Source organism: Dipodomys spectabilis, unplaced genomic scaffold (genome assembly GCF_019054845.1).
Source record: "Dipodomys spectabilis isolate Male_0828 unplaced genomic scaffold, ASM1905484v1 ptg000693l, whole genome shotgun sequence".
In the NCBI taxonomy this organism is placed as follows: Eukaryota; Metazoa; Chordata; class Mammalia; order Rodentia; family Heteromyidae; genus Dipodomys; species Dipodomys spectabilis.
The window spans coordinates 240,547-259,196 of NW_024871370.1; the positions used below are offsets into that span (position 1 = coordinate 240,547).

Consider the following 18,650-nt stretch of genomic DNA (forward strand, 5'->3'; position numbering starts at 1 on the left):
ACCACTGTGGATGGAGGCCATGGAGGGGCTACTGTGGATGGAGGCCACGGAGGGGCTACTGTGGATGGAGGCTATGGAGGGGCTACTGTGGATGGAGGCCACAGAGGGGCCCGTGGATGGAGGCCATGGAGGGGCTACTGTGGATGGAGGCCACGGAGGGGCCCGTGGATGGAGGCCATGGAGGGACTATTGTGGATGGAGGCCATGGAGGGGCTGCTGTGGATGGAGGCCATGGAGGGACTGCTGTGGATGGAGGCCACGGAGGGGCCCGTGGATGGAGGCCATAGGGGGGCTGCTGTGGATGGAGGCCATGGAGGGACCCGTGGATGGAGGCCATAGAGGGGCTGCTGTGGATGGAGGCCACGGAGGGGTCCGTGGCTGGAGGCCATAGAGGGGCTGCTGTGGATGGAGGCCACGGAGGGACTACAGTGGATGGAGGCCATGGAGGGGCTGCTGTGGATGGAGGCCATGGAGGGGTTACTGTGGATGGAGGCCATGGAGGGGCTGCTGTGGATGGAGGCCACGGAGGGACTACTGTGGATGGAGGCCATGGAGGGGCTACTGTGGATGGAGGCCACAGAGGGGCTACTGTGGATGGAGGCTATGGAGGGGCTACTGTGGATGGAGGCTATGGAGGGACTACTGTGGATGGAGGCCACAGAGGGGCCCGTGGATGGAGGCCATGGAGGGGCTACTGTGGATGGAGGCCACGGAGGGGCCCGTGGATGGAGGCCATGGAGGGACTACTGTGGATGGAGGCCATGGAGGGGCTGCTGTGGATGGAGGCCATGGAGGGGCTACTGTGGATGGAGGCTATGGAGGGGCTACTGTGGATGGAGGCCATGGAGGGGCTACTGTGGATGGAGGCTATGGAGGGGCTGCTGTGGATGGAGGCTATGGAGGGGCTGCTGTGGATGGAGGCCACGGAGGGACTACTGTGGATGGAGGCCACGGAGGGGCTACTGTGGATAGAGGCCATGGAGGGGCCCGTGGATGGAGGCCATGGAGGGACTACTGTGGATGGAGGCCATGGAGGGGCTGCTGTGGATGGAGGTCATGGAGGGGCTACTGTGGATGGAGGCCATGGAGGGACTACTGTGGATGGAGGCCATGGAGGGACTACTGTGGATGGAGGCCATGGAGGGGCTACTGTGGATGGAGGCCATGGAGGGGCTGCTGTGGATGGAGGCCATGGAGGGACTACTGTGGATGGAGGCCACGGAGGGGCCCGTGGATGGAGGCCATGGAGGGGCTACTGTGGATGGAGGCCAAGGAGGGACTACTGTGGATGGAGGCCATAGAGGGGCTGCTGTGGATGGAGGCCATGTAGGGGCCCGTGGATGGAGGCCATAGAGGGGCTGCTGTGGATGGAGGCCACGGAGGGGCCCGTGGATGGAGGCCATAGAGGGGCTGCTGTGGATGGAGGCCATGGAGGGGCTGCTGTGGATGGAGGCCATGGAGGGGCTACTGTGGATGGAGGCTATGGAGGGGCTGCTGTGGATGGAGGCCACGGAGGGACTACTGTGGATGGAGGCCACGGAGGGGCTACTGTGGATGGAGGCCATGGAGGGGCTACTGTGGATGGAGGCCATGGAGGGGCTACTGTGGATGGAGGCCATGGAGGGACTACTGTGGATGGAGGCCATGGAGGGGCTGCTGTGGATGGAGGTCATGGAGGGGCTACTGTGGATGGAGGCCATGGAGGGACTACTGTGGATGGAGGCCATGGAGGGACTACTGTGGATGGAGGCCATGGAGGGGCTACTGTGGATGGAGGCCACGGAGGGGCCCGTGGATGGAGGCCATGGAGGGGCTGCTGTGGATGGAGGCCATGGAGGGACTACTGTGGATGGAGGCCATGGAGGGGCTACTGTGGATGGAGGCCATGGAGGGGCTGCTGTGGATGGAGGCCATGGAGGGGCTGCTGTGGATGGAGGCCATGGAGGGGCTACTGTGGATGGAGGCCATGGAGGGGCCCGTGGATGGAGGCTACCTACTAAGCCCAGGAAGTGAAAAACAACCACGGAGACAGCCTATGGAACAGTGTATGAACTGTGTAACGCAGTAGTACTGACGTTTAGACTCAGAACTGTGCGCTTGCTAGACAGGTGTTCTACCACTTAGGCCACATGCCCTGCCCTTTTTGCTTCAGTTATTTTTCAGACCGGGTCTCCTGCTTTTATGCCCTGGCAGCCCCCTGATGATCCCCCTAACTACCCCTCCACTGGGGGAGTGGTATACCACCACAAGTGGCTGGGGGTCTTGCTAACTTTGTGCACAGGCTGGCCTCAAACTACAATCATCTTAATCTCCATCTCCCCAGTGACTGGGATTACAGCACAAACCGTCATTCCCAGCCTACTCATGGGAACTGTAAGCACATGATTACAGGCCCATCCACGCACTGCACAGATACATACAAGGTTCTCAAGTAGATGGCAGCTGCTGTCCTCAGGAGAAGACCCCACTGAGGAAGGTGTCAGGAAGGACAGGAGCGTGGCCTGCGGTGACTCAGGAGAAGACCCCACTGAGGAGTGCAGGTTGTGTGCCCAGCTGTGGTTGTTCTCAATCTGGATGGGGCCACGGTATCTATTTTTGATTCATCACACTCTTCTCAGCATTGGAGATAGGCTGAAGGGTATTTGAAGGAAAATCCTGTGCTCAGTACTACTGGCACACCCTGTAATCCTAGCTACTCAGGAGGTTGAGATCTGAGGACTGATGTTTGAAGCCAACCTGAGGAGAAAAGTCCATGAGACTCTTATTTCCAAGTAACTAGTAAAAAGCCAGAGCGGAGATATGGCTCAAGTGGCAGCATGCCAGACTGAGAGAAAAAGCCAAGCTAGAATGTGGGGCCCTGAGTTCAAGCCCCAGTACTGGCACACACACAATAAAGGAGAAAGTTGCAAAGAAGGATACTAGACTTGCTTGGGAATCAAACACTATCTTACCCTGGAAACGTCACACATACCCCTGCTTATGACCATGTCCAGCACTGCCTCCTTCAGTCCACCCCTGTGGACTGGGGACCTGTCCTGCAAGGAGTATCTCAAAACTATGAAGAGGGCAGCTGCTAGCCAGCCCTGGCTTCTTGGTCATGCTTGGCACCTCTCCAAGCACCGTCGTTCCTACTCAGGCTAAGCCTGCTGTGGTTACTCTGAGACAGGAGCTGGGGTGCCAGTCCTGAAGAGGCCTCCCAGGAGCTAGGGCCAGTCTGCAGTGGACAGGTCACAAACAGGCTCTGAACCCAGCTTCTTGGCCCATAGATTCTTAAGGACTTTGCTGCCCCCAGGGTCCTTCCATAGAGCCTGCCACATAGGGTTTTCATGACACATGGGCTGTGGCTGTACAAAAGCTCTGGAACTTTCCAACCTGGCAGAAGAGGAGACCACAGTGTAGGCCTGAGTTGGCTGGGGACAGAAGGCCAGCCTGCTTACACCATGTCCTTGGCCTGGGGATGACAGATGAGGAAGCCGGGCCACAGGTGACAAGTGCACCCATCCTTCATGCAGACAGCCATAAGCCCGTACTCCAAGTGCGGGTTATAAAGCAAGTTAATAACCTGGTGGCCTTGCTGAGAATCAGCTCTGAACAAGCCCTGCACTGGGCTATGCAGGCCCCGGGTGGAGAGGGAGCCAAAAGCAATCCTTCTTGGGGGATAGCATGCCAATGAGCCTAGATGCAGTCCCTACATGATGGTACGGGCAGAGCATGCACGAACAGATGTTGCTCAGTTCCTCCCCTTCAGTGCTGGAAATGCTTCTGTGATTTTTAGCTGATGGGTGTGAGCACCAGCAAGATCATACAGGCTAAAGAGGCTCCCCGGTGGGTGGCTATGAAGGCATCTGAATTCAGTCGCACACAAGAGCCGTGTGGAGACAGCAGCCCTCCACACCAAGTGAAAAGGAGTGCACACAGTGCTGCATGGGCAGCTGGCTGCCCTCTCCAGCTCCAGGAGAGCGGGAAGACATCGGCCTGTGACCTCTGGGAAGGCTCCCTTGGATGGAAGAAGGGATCTGAGGATTGGCTACCTGACATAAGGTTTGTAGGGCTGCCCAGATCAGCCCACGGGAAGACAAGGTTTGGAACTTCTGGGGTAGAGGCCTTGGAGCACAGCCGCCCCAGGAACAGTGCTCCACAGCCCTATGCACTTTGGGTATCAAACAGTGGGTCACAGCCCCCCTGAACTCCGCACCTCGGGGAAGTAGTCCTGTGGGAACTTCTCCTTCTCAAGCATCGGCGTGCTCTCCAGGGTATCTGAGTAGATCTCCTTGCCAGTGACTTTCTTATACTTCTTGGCTGGAAGAGACCAGAAGGATGACATGAATAACCTCATCACTACGCCCCATCCAATCAGGACATGAATAACCTCATCACTACACCCCATCCAATCAGCTACTCACTACTGGGAGCATGGCCCCACAGAGCAGCCTGAGGCGGCAAGGGAGGCCCCCGTCCCGACAGTGGACAGGGGGCCGGCTCTGAGGCCCCAGGCAGTGGACAATGGACAGGGGGCCAGCTCTGAGGCCCCAGGCAGTGGACAGGGGGCCGGCTCTGAGGCCCCAGGCAGTGGACAGTGGACAGGGGGCCGGCTCTGAGGCAGTGGACAGTGGACAGGGGGCCGGCTCTGAGGCAGTGGACAGTGGACAGGGGGCCGGCTCTGAGGCCCCAGGCAGTGGACAGTGGACAGGGGGCCGGCTCTGAGGCCCCGGTCAGGGCAGTGAACAGGGGGCCGGCTCTGAGGCCCCAGACAGTGGACAGCGGACAGGGGGCCGGCTCTGAGGCCCCAGACAGTGGACAGTGGACAGGGGGCCGGCTCTGAGGCCCCGGTCAGGGCAGTGGATAGGGGGCCAGCTCTGAGGCCCCGGTCAGGGCAGTGGACAGGGGGCCAGCTCTGAGGCCCCAGGCAGTGGACAGCAGACAGGGGGCCGGCTTTGAGGCCCCAGGCAGTGGACAGTGGACAGGGGGCCGGCTCTGAGGCCCCAGGCAGTGGACAGTGGACAGGGGGCCGGCTCTGAGGCCCCGGTCAGGGCAGTGGACAGGGGGCCGGCTGTGAGGCCCCGGTCAGGGCAGTGGACAGGGGGCCGGTTCTGAGACCCCAGGCAGTGGACAGGGGGCCGGCTCTGAGGCCCCGGTCAGGGCAGTGGACAGGGGGCCGGCTCTGAGGCCCCGGTCAGGGCAGTGGACAGGGGGCCGGCTCTGAGGCCCCAGGCAGTGGACAGTGGACAGGGGGCCGGCTCTGAGGCCCCAGGCAGTGGACAGGGGGCTGGCTCTGAGCCCCCAGTCAGGGCAGTGGACAGGGGGCCGGCTCTGAGGCCCCAGGCAGTGGACAGCAGACAGGGGGCCAGCTCTGAGGCCCCAGTCAGGGCAGTGGACAGGGGGCCGGCTCTGAGGCCCCGGTCAGGGCAGTGGACAGGGGGCCGGCTCTGAGGCCCCGGTCAGGGCAGTGGACAGGGAGCCGGCTCTGAGGCCCCAGGCAGTGGACAGGGGGCCGGCTCTGAGGTCCCGGTCAGGGCAGTGGACAGGGGGCCGGCTCTGAGGTCCCAGGCAGTGGACAGCAGACAGGGGGCCGGCTCTGAGGCCCCAGTCAGGGAAGTGGACAGGGGGCCGGCTCTGAGCAGCTGCTCCAGGGATGTGTGTGGCTCTCATAAATTCTGGTTCCGCGACCTAGAATCTGACACTCCACTTCATTATCCCCTAAGAGCGTCCAGCCTGCAGATTTACAGGGACTAATTGGCACCCTCTTCGAGAGCCATGAACATATTGAAGAGGGCTGTGGAATTACCACTCGCTCAGACCGCCACATGAATTTATTTAATAACATTGATCTCCTCTTTGCACACAGACAACATCACTCATACTCCAAGGAAGTTTTTACTGTGAGGGGGAGAGGGACACGGGCAGGCGCTCTTGGGCCCTGCTCTGCCAGCGGACACCCAGACTTTCCTGGAGGCCCCAGGCCGCCACACGGAGGGTATCTGAGGACAGGGACTGGCCTCAGGTCTGTCCCTCTGGACAGTGGTGTGTGACAGTGAACATGACCTTCATTCCTAGAAGCCTCCAGGGCTCGGTGACAGGAAGCTTCTGGTCCCTGCGGTGAGGGTGCAAGGTGCGTGGGCCTGAGGTCACTGCAGTAGCAGAGGCCCAGCCCAGATGTCCCTGGATCTGCTCCCCCAGCTCCAGTCCAGGACCCAATGCTCCTCCCGGGGCCAAGAACAACTGCCCTGGGGTGAATCACTGGTTGTCAAGTAGATTCTTGGAGGACAGCTTTGGACAAGCAGCAGTGGTGTCTCCAGGATTCCATGGGACATCTTCATCACTGTGAGCAGCTAGGACCTGCAGGGCCCAGTGCGCTGTCCACCACCGACAGAGGTAGACACAGTGCTGTCCACCAACACACAGGCAGAAAGAGTGCTGTCCACCACAGACACAGGCAGACACAGTGCTTTCCACCAAAGACACAGTCGGACACAGTGCTTTCCACCAAAGACACAGTCAGACACAGTGCTGTCTACCACAGACACAAGCTGACAGAGTGCTGTCCACCAAAGACACAGGTAGACACAGTGCTTTCCACCAAAGACACAGTCGGACACAGTGCTTTCCACCAGACACAGTCAGACACAGTGCTGTCTACCAAAGACACAGTCGGACACAGTGCTGTCTACCAAAGACACAAGCAGACAGAGTGCTGTCCACCAAAGACACAGGCAGACACAGTGCTGTCTACCAAAGACACAGTCGGACACAGTGCTGTCTACCAAAGACAGTTGGACACAGTGTTGTCCACCAAAGACACAGTTGGACACAGTGCTGTCTACCAAAGACACAGTCGGACACAGTGCTATCTACCAAAGACACAAGCAGATATAGTACTGTCTACCAAAGACACAGTTGGACACAGTGCTGTCTACCAAAGACAGTCGGACACAGTGCTGTCTACCAGACACAAGCAGATAGAGTGCTGTCCACCAAAGACACAGTTGGACACAGTGCTGTCTACCAAAGACAGTCGGACACAGTGCTGTCTACCAGACACAAGCAGATAGAGTGCTGTCCACCAAAGACACAGTTGGACACAGTGCTGTCTACCAAAGACACAAGCAGACAGAGTGCTGTCCACCAAAGACAGTCGGACACAGTGCTGTCTACCAAAGACACGGTCGGAAACAGTGCTGTCTACCAAAGACACAGTTGGACACAGTGCTGTCTACCAAAGACACAGTTGGACACAGTGCTGTCTACCAAAGACACAAGCAGACAGAGTGCTGTCCACCAAAGACACAGTCGGACACAGTGCTGTCTATCAAAGACACGGTCGGACACAGTGCTGTCTACCACAAACACAAGCTGACAGAGTGCTGTCCACCACAGACACAGGCGGACACAGTGCTGTCTACCAAAGACACAGTCGGACACAGTGCTGTCTACCAAAGACACAAGCAGACAGAGTGCTGTCCACCAAAGACACAGTTGGACACAGTGCTGTCTACCAAAGACACAGTCGGACACAGTGCTATCTACCCAAGACACAGTCGGACACAGTGCTGTCTACCAAAGACACAAGCAGACAGAGTGCTGTCCACCGAAGACACAGTCGGACACAGTGCTGTCTACCAAAGACACAGTCGGACACAGTGCTGTCTACCAAAGACACAGTCGGACACAGTGCTGTCTACCAAAGACACAAGCAGAGTGCTGTCCACCAAAGATACAGTCGGACACAGTGCTGTCTACCAAAGACACAAGCAGACAGAGTGCTGTCCACCAAAGACACAAGCAGACAGAGTGCTGTCCACCACAGACACAGGCAAACACAGTGCTGTCTACCAAAGACAGGCAGACACAGTGCTGTCCACCAAAGACACAGTTGAACACAGTGCTGTCCACCAAAAGCACAATCGGACACAGTGCTGTCCACCAAAGACACAAGCAGACAGAGTGTTGCCCATCACAAACACAGGCGGACACCGTGCTGTCCACCAAAGACACAGGCAGACAAAGCATCGAGGCAGACAGAAGCTGAGAAACAGGCAAAACCTTCCTCCTGCCATATCACAGACTTCACTACTGCTACACACAGACGTCACTTCTGTCACACAGACGTCACTTCTGTCACATACAGACGTCGCTTCTGTCACACACAGACGTCACTTCTGTCACACACAGACGTCACTTCTGTCACAGACATCACTTCTGTCACACTCAGACGTCACTTCTGTCACACAGACGTCACTTCTGTCACTCAGACGTCACTTCTGTCACACACAGACGTCACTTCTGTCACACAGACGTCGCTTCTGTCACACAGACGTCACTTCTGTCACACACAGACGTCACTTCTGTCACACAGACGTCACTTCTGTCACAGACGTCACTTCTGTCACTCAGACGTCACTTCTGTCACACAGACGTCGCTTCTGTCACTCAGACGTCACTTCTGTCACACAGACGTCGCTTCTGTCACACAGACGTCACTTCTGTCACAGACGTCACTTCTGTCACTCAGACGTCACTTCTGTCACATACAGACGTCACTTCTGTCACACAGACGTCACTTCTGTCACAGACATCACTTCTGTCACACAGACGTCGCTTCTGTCACTCAGACGTCACTTCTGTCACACAGACGTCGCTTCTGTCACTCAGACGTCACTTCTGTCACACAGACGTCGCTTCTGTCACACAGACGTCACTTCTGTCACACAGACGTCACTTCTGTCACTCAGACGTCACTTCTGTCACACACAGACGTCACTTCTGTCACACACAGACGTCGCTTCTGTCACACAGACGTCACTTCTGTCACAGACGTCACTTCTGTCACACAGACGTCACTTCTGTCACAAACGTCACTTCTGTCACACACAGACGTCACTTCTGTCACACAGACGTCACTTCTGTCACAGACGTCACTTCTGTCACACACAGACGTCACTTCTGTCACACAGACGTCACTTCTGTCACACACAGACGTCACTTCTGTCACAGACGTCACTTCTGTCACACAGATGTCGCTTCTGTCACACAGACGTCACTTCTGTCACACACAGACGTCACTTCTGTCACACAGACGTCACTTCTGTCACACACAGACGTCACTTCTGTCACACAGACGTCACTTCTGTCACACACAGACGTCACTTCTGTCACAGACATCACTTCTGTCACACAGACGTCGCTTCTGTCACAGACGTCACTTCTGTCACACAGACGTCACTTCTGTCACTCAGACGTCACTTCTGTCACACAGACGTCGCTTCTGTCACTCAGACGTCACTTCTGTCACACAGACGTCACTTCTGTCACACAGACGTCGCTTCTGTCACAGACGTCACTTCTGTCACACAGACGTCGCTTCTGTCACAGACGTCACTTCTGTCACACACAGACGTCACTTCTGTCACACACACGTCACTTCTGTCACAGACATCACTTCTGTCACAGATGTCACTTCTGTCACACAGACGTCACTTCTGTCACACAGACGTCACTTCTATCACACAGACGTCACTTCTGTCACAGAAATCACTTCTGTCACAGACGTCACTTCTGTCACACACAGACGTCACTTCTGTCACACACAGACGTCACTTCTGTCACAGACGTCACTTCTGTCACACACAGACGTCACTTCTGTCACACAGACGTCACTTCTGTCACATACAGACGTCGCTTCTGTCACACACAGACGTCACTTCTGTCACACACAGACGTCACTTCTGTCACACAGACGTCACTTCTGTCACACACAGACGTCACTTCTGTCACACAGACGTCACTTCTGTCACACACAGACGTCACTTCTGTCACACACAGATGTCACTTCTGTCACACAGACGTCACTTCTGTCACACACAGACGTCGCTTCTGTCACACACAGACGTCGCTTCTGTCACATACAGACGTCACTTCTGTCACATACAGATGTCGCTTCTGTCACACACAGACATCACTTCTGCCACACAGACGTCACTTCTGTCACAGACGTCACTTCTGTCACAGACGTCACTTCTGTCACTCAGACATCACTTCTGTCACACAGACGTCACTTCTGTCACATACAGATGTCGCTTCTGTCACACACAGACGTCACTTCTGTCACACACAGACGTCACTTCTGTCACACAGACGTCACTTCTGTCACACACAGACGTTGCTTCTGTCACATCACATGTCACTTTTCTGTTCTTTTTTTAATACGTATTTTTCATTGTAAAGATGCTGTACAGAGTGGTTACAGTTACATGAGTAGGGTAATGAGCACATTTTCTACCGAGCATTGTTACCCCCTCCTTTGTTTTCCCGTACCATCCCTTCCCTCCCCACTTCCCCAACTCCCCCACCCCCTGAAGTTGTAAAGCTTGTTTTCAACACAGTGTCTTGTACATCTCATTGTTACAATGGGTCAACCTGTATCCTAATTTCAGCATTTTGTTATTTCCCTTCCTCTCCCCAAATTAGAAAAGATGCAGGGCTCTGGAATCAACTACAGTGAAAACAGGGGTTATACCATGGGGGAAGAACATACAAAAGAACAAAAAAAATCACCTAGTATAAGTACATTAAAAACAACGCAAGAAAAATAAAACCTCATGTCCCTATCTTGGGGTTCATTTCACTTAGCATCGTCTTATTGGTCATAGGGACATAGCTTTTGGCCTTTTCTGCTTATCCTGGACATATACTAGTTGTTGCAAATAAGGAAAACCATGAGACCTATGTTTCTTTGGGCCTGGCTTACTTCACTTAATATAATTTTTTCCAAGTCTTTCCATTTCCTAACAAATGGAGCAATGTCATTCTTTCTGATGGAGGCATAGAATTCCATTGTGTATATATACCACATTTTCTTGATCCATTCATCTACCGAGAGGCATCTGGGTTGGTTCCATTCTTATCTATGGTAAATAACGCTGCAATAAACATAGTTGTGCTGGTAGTTTTAGTATGGTCTTGTGATCATTTGGGTAAATGCCCAAAAGTGGGATTGCTGGGTCCTAGGGGAGCTCTATGTGGAGTCATTTGAGGAACCTCCATACTGCTTTCCAAAGTGGTTGAACAAGTTTACACTCCTACCAACAATGCAGTAGGGTTCCCTTCTGGCCACATCCCCTCCAGCATCTGTTGTGATTAGAGTTCTTGATTATAGCCATTCTAACTGGGGTGAGAGGAATTTCAATGTTGTCTTGATTTGCATTTCTTTTATGTCTAGAGAGGTTGAGCATTTTTTCATGTGTCTATTGGCCATTCTTATTTCCTCTTTGGAGAGGTCTCTCTTTAAGTCTTCAGCCCACTTATTAATCAGGCAGTTGTTCCTTTGAAGATCTGTTGTTGGGGGATTTAATTTGGGGGGTTCCAAGTATATTTTAGGTAGGAGACCCTTGTCTGGTGTATGGCTAGTGAGGGTCTTCTCCCCATCTTGCCAGCTGTGTCCTTTGCCGTGCAGGAGCTCTGCAGCTGCGTGCAATCCCATCTGTCCAACCTTCTTTGATTTGTTGCACAGGCATCACTTCTGCTGCACACAGATGCCACTTCTGTTAGAGCTTCCTCTGTTGCAGGCCTGTATCAGCAAAAGTCTTTCTAACGTCACACCAGACTCCGCTTCTATCGCATTGCAGTCACATGACAGTTACAGCCCAGCTCCCTTCAATTACATCCCAAACCTTCCTTTATTCTGTCACAGACCTTCCTCCTGCTTTGTACAGCCAGGCTGTTCTGTTGCACGTCTGCCCTCTCTGCAGGTTCTCTGATGTCTGAACAACCACCTGGCACTGCTCCACTTCGCTTTCTTCTTCTCGCTCTCTTTCTGCATTAGTTCCCGTGGTACTGCAGTCAGCCATTTTAAGCTCCCATGTCTGTCCTATCTGAGTCTGGGTTGAAGGGCTGGTCTGGCTCTCTGTGTGCCATGTTTACCTTCTAGCATGGTGACGTTGCTGTTGACGGCAGAACATGAACAGGTGAGAGAAGCCGAGGAGGAGGCCTTTGGTGTGCAGTCTCATAGTGTTCGGGCCAGTCTCGGGCAGCGCTGTGTGCTGTGGGTGAGGTGCCAGGCCTGCAACTTTCTTTTACTGTTCTTGTCTTCTCTGCTGTCAGTGGACTTCCTGTGAGAGATCTTCTTACACTCTGTGTGAGCAAAGAAAGTCTCAGTCCTCCTGCGGGCCTGTGCTCCCAGCCATGACCTCCACACAAGTGTCTTTGCCTTCCATCATGGGAGAGGAAAGCCAGAGAACTGCCCTCTGGGCTGCGTGGTTCCAGTGGTATAGCTCCCGGGGGCAGGCCCCGTAAAGGAGGGGCGCACCACCTTGACCAGGAGGGCAGGGCCCGGCTCCTGGGGAGAAACTCACACACAGGCATCTCAGAGTTCTCTTCAAAGCTAGTGCTTTCTACCCTCCTGTCCAATGAGCCTCAGCTGTGGGCTCTGGTGGCACGCTGCCCCTGGGGTGTATGACCCTGTGTCCACCTGCCTACTCAGGACAGTGGCTGCTCCACGGCCCAAATCCCTACAGGGTCTCAAAGGGGCTCTGCCCTCAGCCCATTCGGCGTGGTTCTGTGAGAACGGGAGCCAGGCATTCAAACTCCTCACGATGGACCAAAACTGGAAGTCCTCCTTGCTTGTTAGATTCACCTTTGCAGAGTCCTTAATTTTGCAACAAGTTTTTTGGTTTAAAATTCAGGAAATTACTTTAAGAGTTTGTTCAAACTGCTTATAAATTATTGCCCTGCCATAAGCACATTCAAGCCAGAAGAGTGATGCTGTGAGTCACAGGGACAAACGTGCCCCATTCCAAGAGCCCAGTGACACATCTGTGAAAGGGTCAGCAGCACCAGGCACCAGCCAGGCTGCTGTGAGCGTGTTGGAACCAACACAGATTCAGCCAGGCCTCTGAGAGTGTGTTGGAAACAACACAGAATCAGAAACAGGTGCTGAGCACACGTTGCCCACCAGCCCACTTCCGCGGCATAGACAACATGAAGTCCCCTGGTAAGATTTCCTGGAGTTTCATGTGTATCTAAACTGGAGCTCTATATGGATCTAAATTGCTGTTGTAAACAGATGATGGCCTACTCAGTTACTTCGACTCATTTCACTTAGCAGTAAAATATATATGTGCAGTTTCTTAAAAAGGAGAAAGTGTGCCATGTGCCGGTGGCTCATGCTTATAATCCTAGTTACTCCGGAGGCTGAGATCCGAGGATCACAGTTTGAAGCCAACCCAGGCAAGAAACTCTGTGAGACTCTTATGTCCAAAAAATTACCAAAAAGCCAGAAGTGGAGCTGTGGCTCAAGTGGTACAGCACTAGCCTTGAGAAGAAAAAAACACAAAAAACAAAAAGCAAAAAACCTGAGGGACAGTGCCTAGGCCCTGAGTAGAAGGCCCTAGACCTTCTACAGATTCAGATCCCCCTTCTGATATTCAAATTTATTTTTAATTATATATCTTTAAGTAGTTGTACAAAGGAGTTACCATTCACCAAAGAAGTCTGTGTCTACAGTGCATCTCCATCAACGTCACCCTTCTCAACCTTCGCACCAACTCCTCCATCCCTCACTTTTCTTAACTTGGTAGAAGAGGCATTGATTTTTTTTTTTTTTTTTTTACTTCTATGGAACCACAGAAGAGCGGCTCCAGAAATCTCATGAGGATCCAGCTAATGGTCTCACGTCTACGGAGCCGTGGGATCTAACGGTCTCTCTCACGTCTACGGAGCCGTGGATCCAGCTAACAGTGCCACAGAGGAGCACAGAGGAGCCACAGAGGAGCGGCTCCAGTCATGTCACTCCAGCCACAATCCTCAGTGTAGATGCTGGGTGCTGGTACTGCATATCTGAAGAACCCTCAGCCAAGAGGGCAGGGGGAGTCACAGTCCTGGCCAGGAACTTCTCTCCCTGTGACAGAATCTTTGCTCAAGCAAAGCAGAGGAGATGCCCCAAGCTTCCTGAGGGGCCATGAGCAAAAGGACAGACTGGAGCCAGCTAACAATTAGTTACCTCTCACCATTATTACAACTCTTAAGACGCTTCAACATGATGTGATCTGGCCCTGCACTAACATGGAGTTCAGGACAGTTCACATATAGTAGGAGAGAAGGTATCCAATGGTCAGCAAACACACCCATGTCCCATAGACAGACAGGGCTCACAAGGAAGTCCCTCCCACCTGGACAGCAAATGTCCCTGAGACACAAGGTGAACACGAGGAGTAGAGGTTGTGTCAGAAGGGGTGTCTGGGATGGTGGACAGGTTGTCTCTGACAAATGGCAAACATATCAGTAGCCATTACGCAAGGGTTAGCGTTTTCCACCTGCACACTTCTGTCTACTTCTGTGTCTGACATACACAAGCCACTGGTTCTGCTTCAATTCTTCTTCACATTTTTCCATGGGAACACAGAAAACTATCCCCTTCTCCACTAGCCCCTAGAGAAGAGCTGGCGTGTGGTGCAGGAGGGCGGGTGGGCTGGGACCAGAGCACAAGTCCACGTTGGAGAAGCTAACAACCAAGTCTTCACAGGCATCTCTGGCTAGTGACTGCTCCCAAAGGACATCAAACCTGGACACCCAAGCCCTCTCTGGAAGACAGGATGACACCAAGGCAGACCCCAGAAGATGGCATTGAGTCTTACCTTTAAAGTCAAACTGGTAGATGTTTTTTAGGGATTCGTGAAGAAAGTAAAAGCTTCCTAGTGCCTGTAAGAGCAAAGACAAAGATGGATCAGAGATGGTGCTAGAGTAACAACTTCATCCCGGAGGGAGGTCCGTGCGACCAAGCAGCTCCTTAAGCTGGAAAGTGGCGGAGCCGCCGTGGTGCGGCTACCAAGACGTGGCTGGCCTCAGAGCCTGCCAACATCCCACACCAAGTGGAGACCTGAGAAGGGACATGTTTGGACCCACCTCTCTGGAGCGCTGGACCTCAGCTCCATCCCTGCCCGGGTTTGAGCGCGGCACAGCACTGCCCACAGCCTCCCCTCCTCTCTCTGTCCTGAACAGAGCTGCACCCTGCATCTGCACCTGGACATGAGGGGTGGTGGGGGCGGTGGCTGCATGGATGCTATGGGGGCAGGGCCGGGGGGGGGCAGCACAACGCAGATCTGAAACGCGGTGTAACGCTTGGACATCACGTGTGCATTCACGTGGACACATGTTTACATGCTCATGTGTATGTGCACTCACTGTCTTACAAACCGGGCGAGCTCCGTGAGGACATGCGGGTCTCTGCAGCAGACTACAGAAGTTACAAAAGTACATTTGCCGGAACCCTCTGGACTGGAGCCTGAAGGGATACTTTTGACTATCTGTAGATTATATGCTCGTAAAACCACTTAGCAAACAAGACCTACCCCAGTGGGACTCACCCAGGAGTGCAGAGGAGAAGCCAGTGAGTTGAACGTGGCTCTTACTCTCCTTATGTGTGTCGGAGCTGGTGCCTCCCGGGGGCTGGGTGCGGGACAGCCCAGCCCTGCCTGTGGCACGGTGCCCTGGCACCGCCCTGGGCTCATGACTGCTGTGCTGCTGCCCCACATGAAGGAGATGGTACAGTGGGCAGGGTAAAGAGCCAACCAGGGCCCAGAGACTCTGAGATGCTGGTGGGGACCCAGCCCAAGGCACCACACCCCTGTCTGTCAGCCAACCCTCAGCAAGCCCGAACATTGTCCAACTCAGCCACCTGCAGTTCATGGTCTTGAAGTGTAAGCCAAGCTCATGTCCCCAGAGGGACAAAGCTTCTGTGTGTGTGTGCGTGTGCATGCACGTGTGTGCACATACGTGTGTACGTGGAGGGGAGAGGGAGCTGAGAGCACAGAAGACTTTGAGGAAAAACCTTTATGGGCAACTTGATATCAGAGGATATTTTGGTTTCACAGTTGATGTTGAGGTTTGACAACAGTTCTTTCGTCTTGCAGGAGAGCAGTCAGGACGACCCCAGAGGGTTGGAATGGAGCATCACACACCATAGGTCGGTCAGGTGTAAAGTGTGTGGTTTCTTTTTTACCCACTTTCACAAAATCTGCCTGGGAAACACTGAGCCCCTTCAGCAACCACGTCCTTCTCCCCTAGCCCTCAGACGTTCATATCTCCACATTCTTGTAACATACCCCTTCGTAGGAAGGTGAGCAAAGTCAGCATCTTAGTTTATTCCATTGTAAGTGGACAGTTTTAAAAAGCCATCACAACGAGCTGATGGGGAGCTGAGGGATAGTCATACTGTTGGGTCTACACAATAAGAAGTGGCCAAGACGGGCTATCCCCACCCCACCAGTCAGAGCACTGCGTTTTCTCCTCTCCAGCATGATTATAGGGCTTTCTTTTTTGTCTTTATTTTTTAAAAATTTTATTGTAAAGGTAATGTACAGGGGTTACAGTTATGTAAGTGACTCACTGGTTTATTGTAAAGGTGATGTACAGGGGTTACAGTTATATAACTGACTCACTGGTTTATTGTAAGGGTGATGTACAGGGGTTACAGTTATATAACTGACTCACTGGTTTATTGTAAAGGTGATGTACAGGGGTTCCAGTTATATAAGTGGCTCTCTGGTTTATTGTAAAGGTGATGTACAGGGGTTACAGTTATGTAAGTGACTCACTGGTTTATTGTAAAGGTGATGTACAGGGGTTACAGTTACGTAAGTGACTCACTGGTTTATTGTAAGGGTGATGTACAGGGGTTACAGTTATATAAGTGGCTCTCTGGTTTATTGTAAAGGTGATGTACAGGGGTTACAGTTATATAAGTGACTCACTGGTTTATTGTAAAGGTGATATACAGGGGTTACAGTTATGTAAGTGACTCTCTGGTTTATTGTAAGGGTGATGTACAGGGGTTCCAGTTATATAAGTGGCTCTCTGGTTTATTGTAAAGGTGATGTACAGGGGTTACAGTTATATAAGTGACTCACTGGTTTATTGTAAAGGTGATGTACAGGGGTTACAGTTATGTAAGTGACTCTCTGGTTTATTGTAAGGGTGATGTACAGGGGTTCCAGTTATATAAGTGGCTCTCTGGTTTATTGTAAAGGTGATGTACAGGGGTTACAGTTATGTAAGTGACTCACTGGTTTATTGTAAAGGTGATGTACAGGGGTTACAGTTATATAACTGACTCTCTGGTTTATTGTAAAGGTGATGTACAGGGGTTACAGTTATGTAAGTGGCTCTCTGGTTTATTGTAAAGGTGATGTACAGGGGTTACAGTTATGTAAGTGACTCACTGGTTTATTGTAAAGGTGATGTACAGGGGTTACAGTTATGTAAGTGACTCACTGGTTTTAAAGAACAAGGCAAGTCTGGCTGTTGGGTGACCCAGCACCTAGACACCAAAGTCACCTCAGACTTGAAACTGGTTGAATGCTCGCAATCTAACTTTGAGCCAGAAACTCAGATTTGCAACGTTTATTGTCAAAAGTAAACAGAAGAGGACATGATATTAATAATTTGCCCACATCCTGAGCTATCGCCACCAGCTAAGGATGGACACAGCTAGCCAAGCCCACCTGGACTCCTGATAGACCCCTAACATCTTTGTCTTGTAAATCACTGCATCAAACACCACTGACAATTATAGCAGAAGAAATCAGCCTTCCACTGTCTCAGAAAGAAAGCATGAAGTTTTTTTAAAGAGGCAGATCATCAGATGGACCTACACGCGTCTTTCCATAGCTGACCCATCCAATCTCACACTTAAAATAATGTTTAGTGATGTAGGCAATGCTGAACTTAACTGCCTGTGGGATTTAGAAGGAAGCTCACTTGAACAGTTACAGGCAGAGGTGAAGTGCTGGCATGGTCCCCGCACAGCGCTCGGTCTGGCCTCATTTTCCTGCTCTCCCACAAATATGGGGGCAGCATCCAGGAGGCCAGGGCTACACCGGGCTTGCCAGGAACGCATCCTTGCTGGCCCATCCTTTAAGGAAGCAACAACATAGTGCAATTCTTCTGGAATACTGCTTGATTTTAAATACATTTTTCTAGTCATCAGAATACAAAAACGGATTGCTCACACAGGAGCCCCGCCTCCCGCCTTGCACTGATTGACTCCTCACACAGGAGCCCCGCCTCCCGCCTTGCACTGATTGACTCCTCACACAGGAGCCCCGCCTCCCGCCTTGCACTGATTGACTCCTCACACAGGAGCCCCGCCTCCCGCCTTGCACTGATTGACTCCTCACACAGGAGCCCCGCCTCCCGCCTTGCACTGATTGACTCCTCACACAGGAGCCCCGCCTCCTGCCTTGCACTGATTGACTCCTCACACAGGAGCCCCGCCTCCCGCCTTGCACTGATTGACTCCTCACACAGGAGCCCCGCCTCCCGCCTTGCACTTGGGTGACCAGTCTTGGCTCGGGGTGTGTGCCACACTGCAGGTGCCGGGCCAGATACCAGGCTGATCTCCACCCACTCCCAGCCCCTGCTGGCTACCCTAAGCCCAGTGGGGAGAGGGGCTCTGCTCCTTTCTCCCTTCTCTGGGATTCCTGTGCCTTACACTCACTCCAAATCTCACTGCTCAGCCTACTCTCCCACCAGGACACTTCTGAGCTGTCAAGCCTAGTGTCCAGTCTACACCGAGAATCCCACAGGGAGTCTTCCCCTCCCCTCCCATCCTTCCAGCCCACCCTCCCTCTCAGCCTTACAGCCCATCCTCCCTCAAAGTC

The 18,650-nt window shown here is 53.1% G+C and overlaps 1 protein-coding gene across 2 annotated transcripts in view; it reads right to left on the reverse strand.

Moving 5' to 3' along the window:
* The window catches only part of Inpp5a (inositol polyphosphate-5-phosphatase A), a 229,349-nt gene that overhangs the window by 85,373 nt on the left and 125,326 nt on the right, over positions 1-18,650 (reverse strand). For both annotated transcript variants that reach the window (XM_042672306.1, XM_042672307.1), the window contains exons 5-6: positions 14,628-14,691; positions 4,196-4,299 (exon numbers count right to left, since the gene is read on the reverse strand). In XM_042672306.1, the coding sequence (XP_042528240.1) occupies positions 4,196-4,299; positions 14,628-14,691 (168 nt within the window). The remainder of the gene's footprint in view (positions 1-4,195; positions 4,300-14,627; positions 14,692-18,650) is intronic.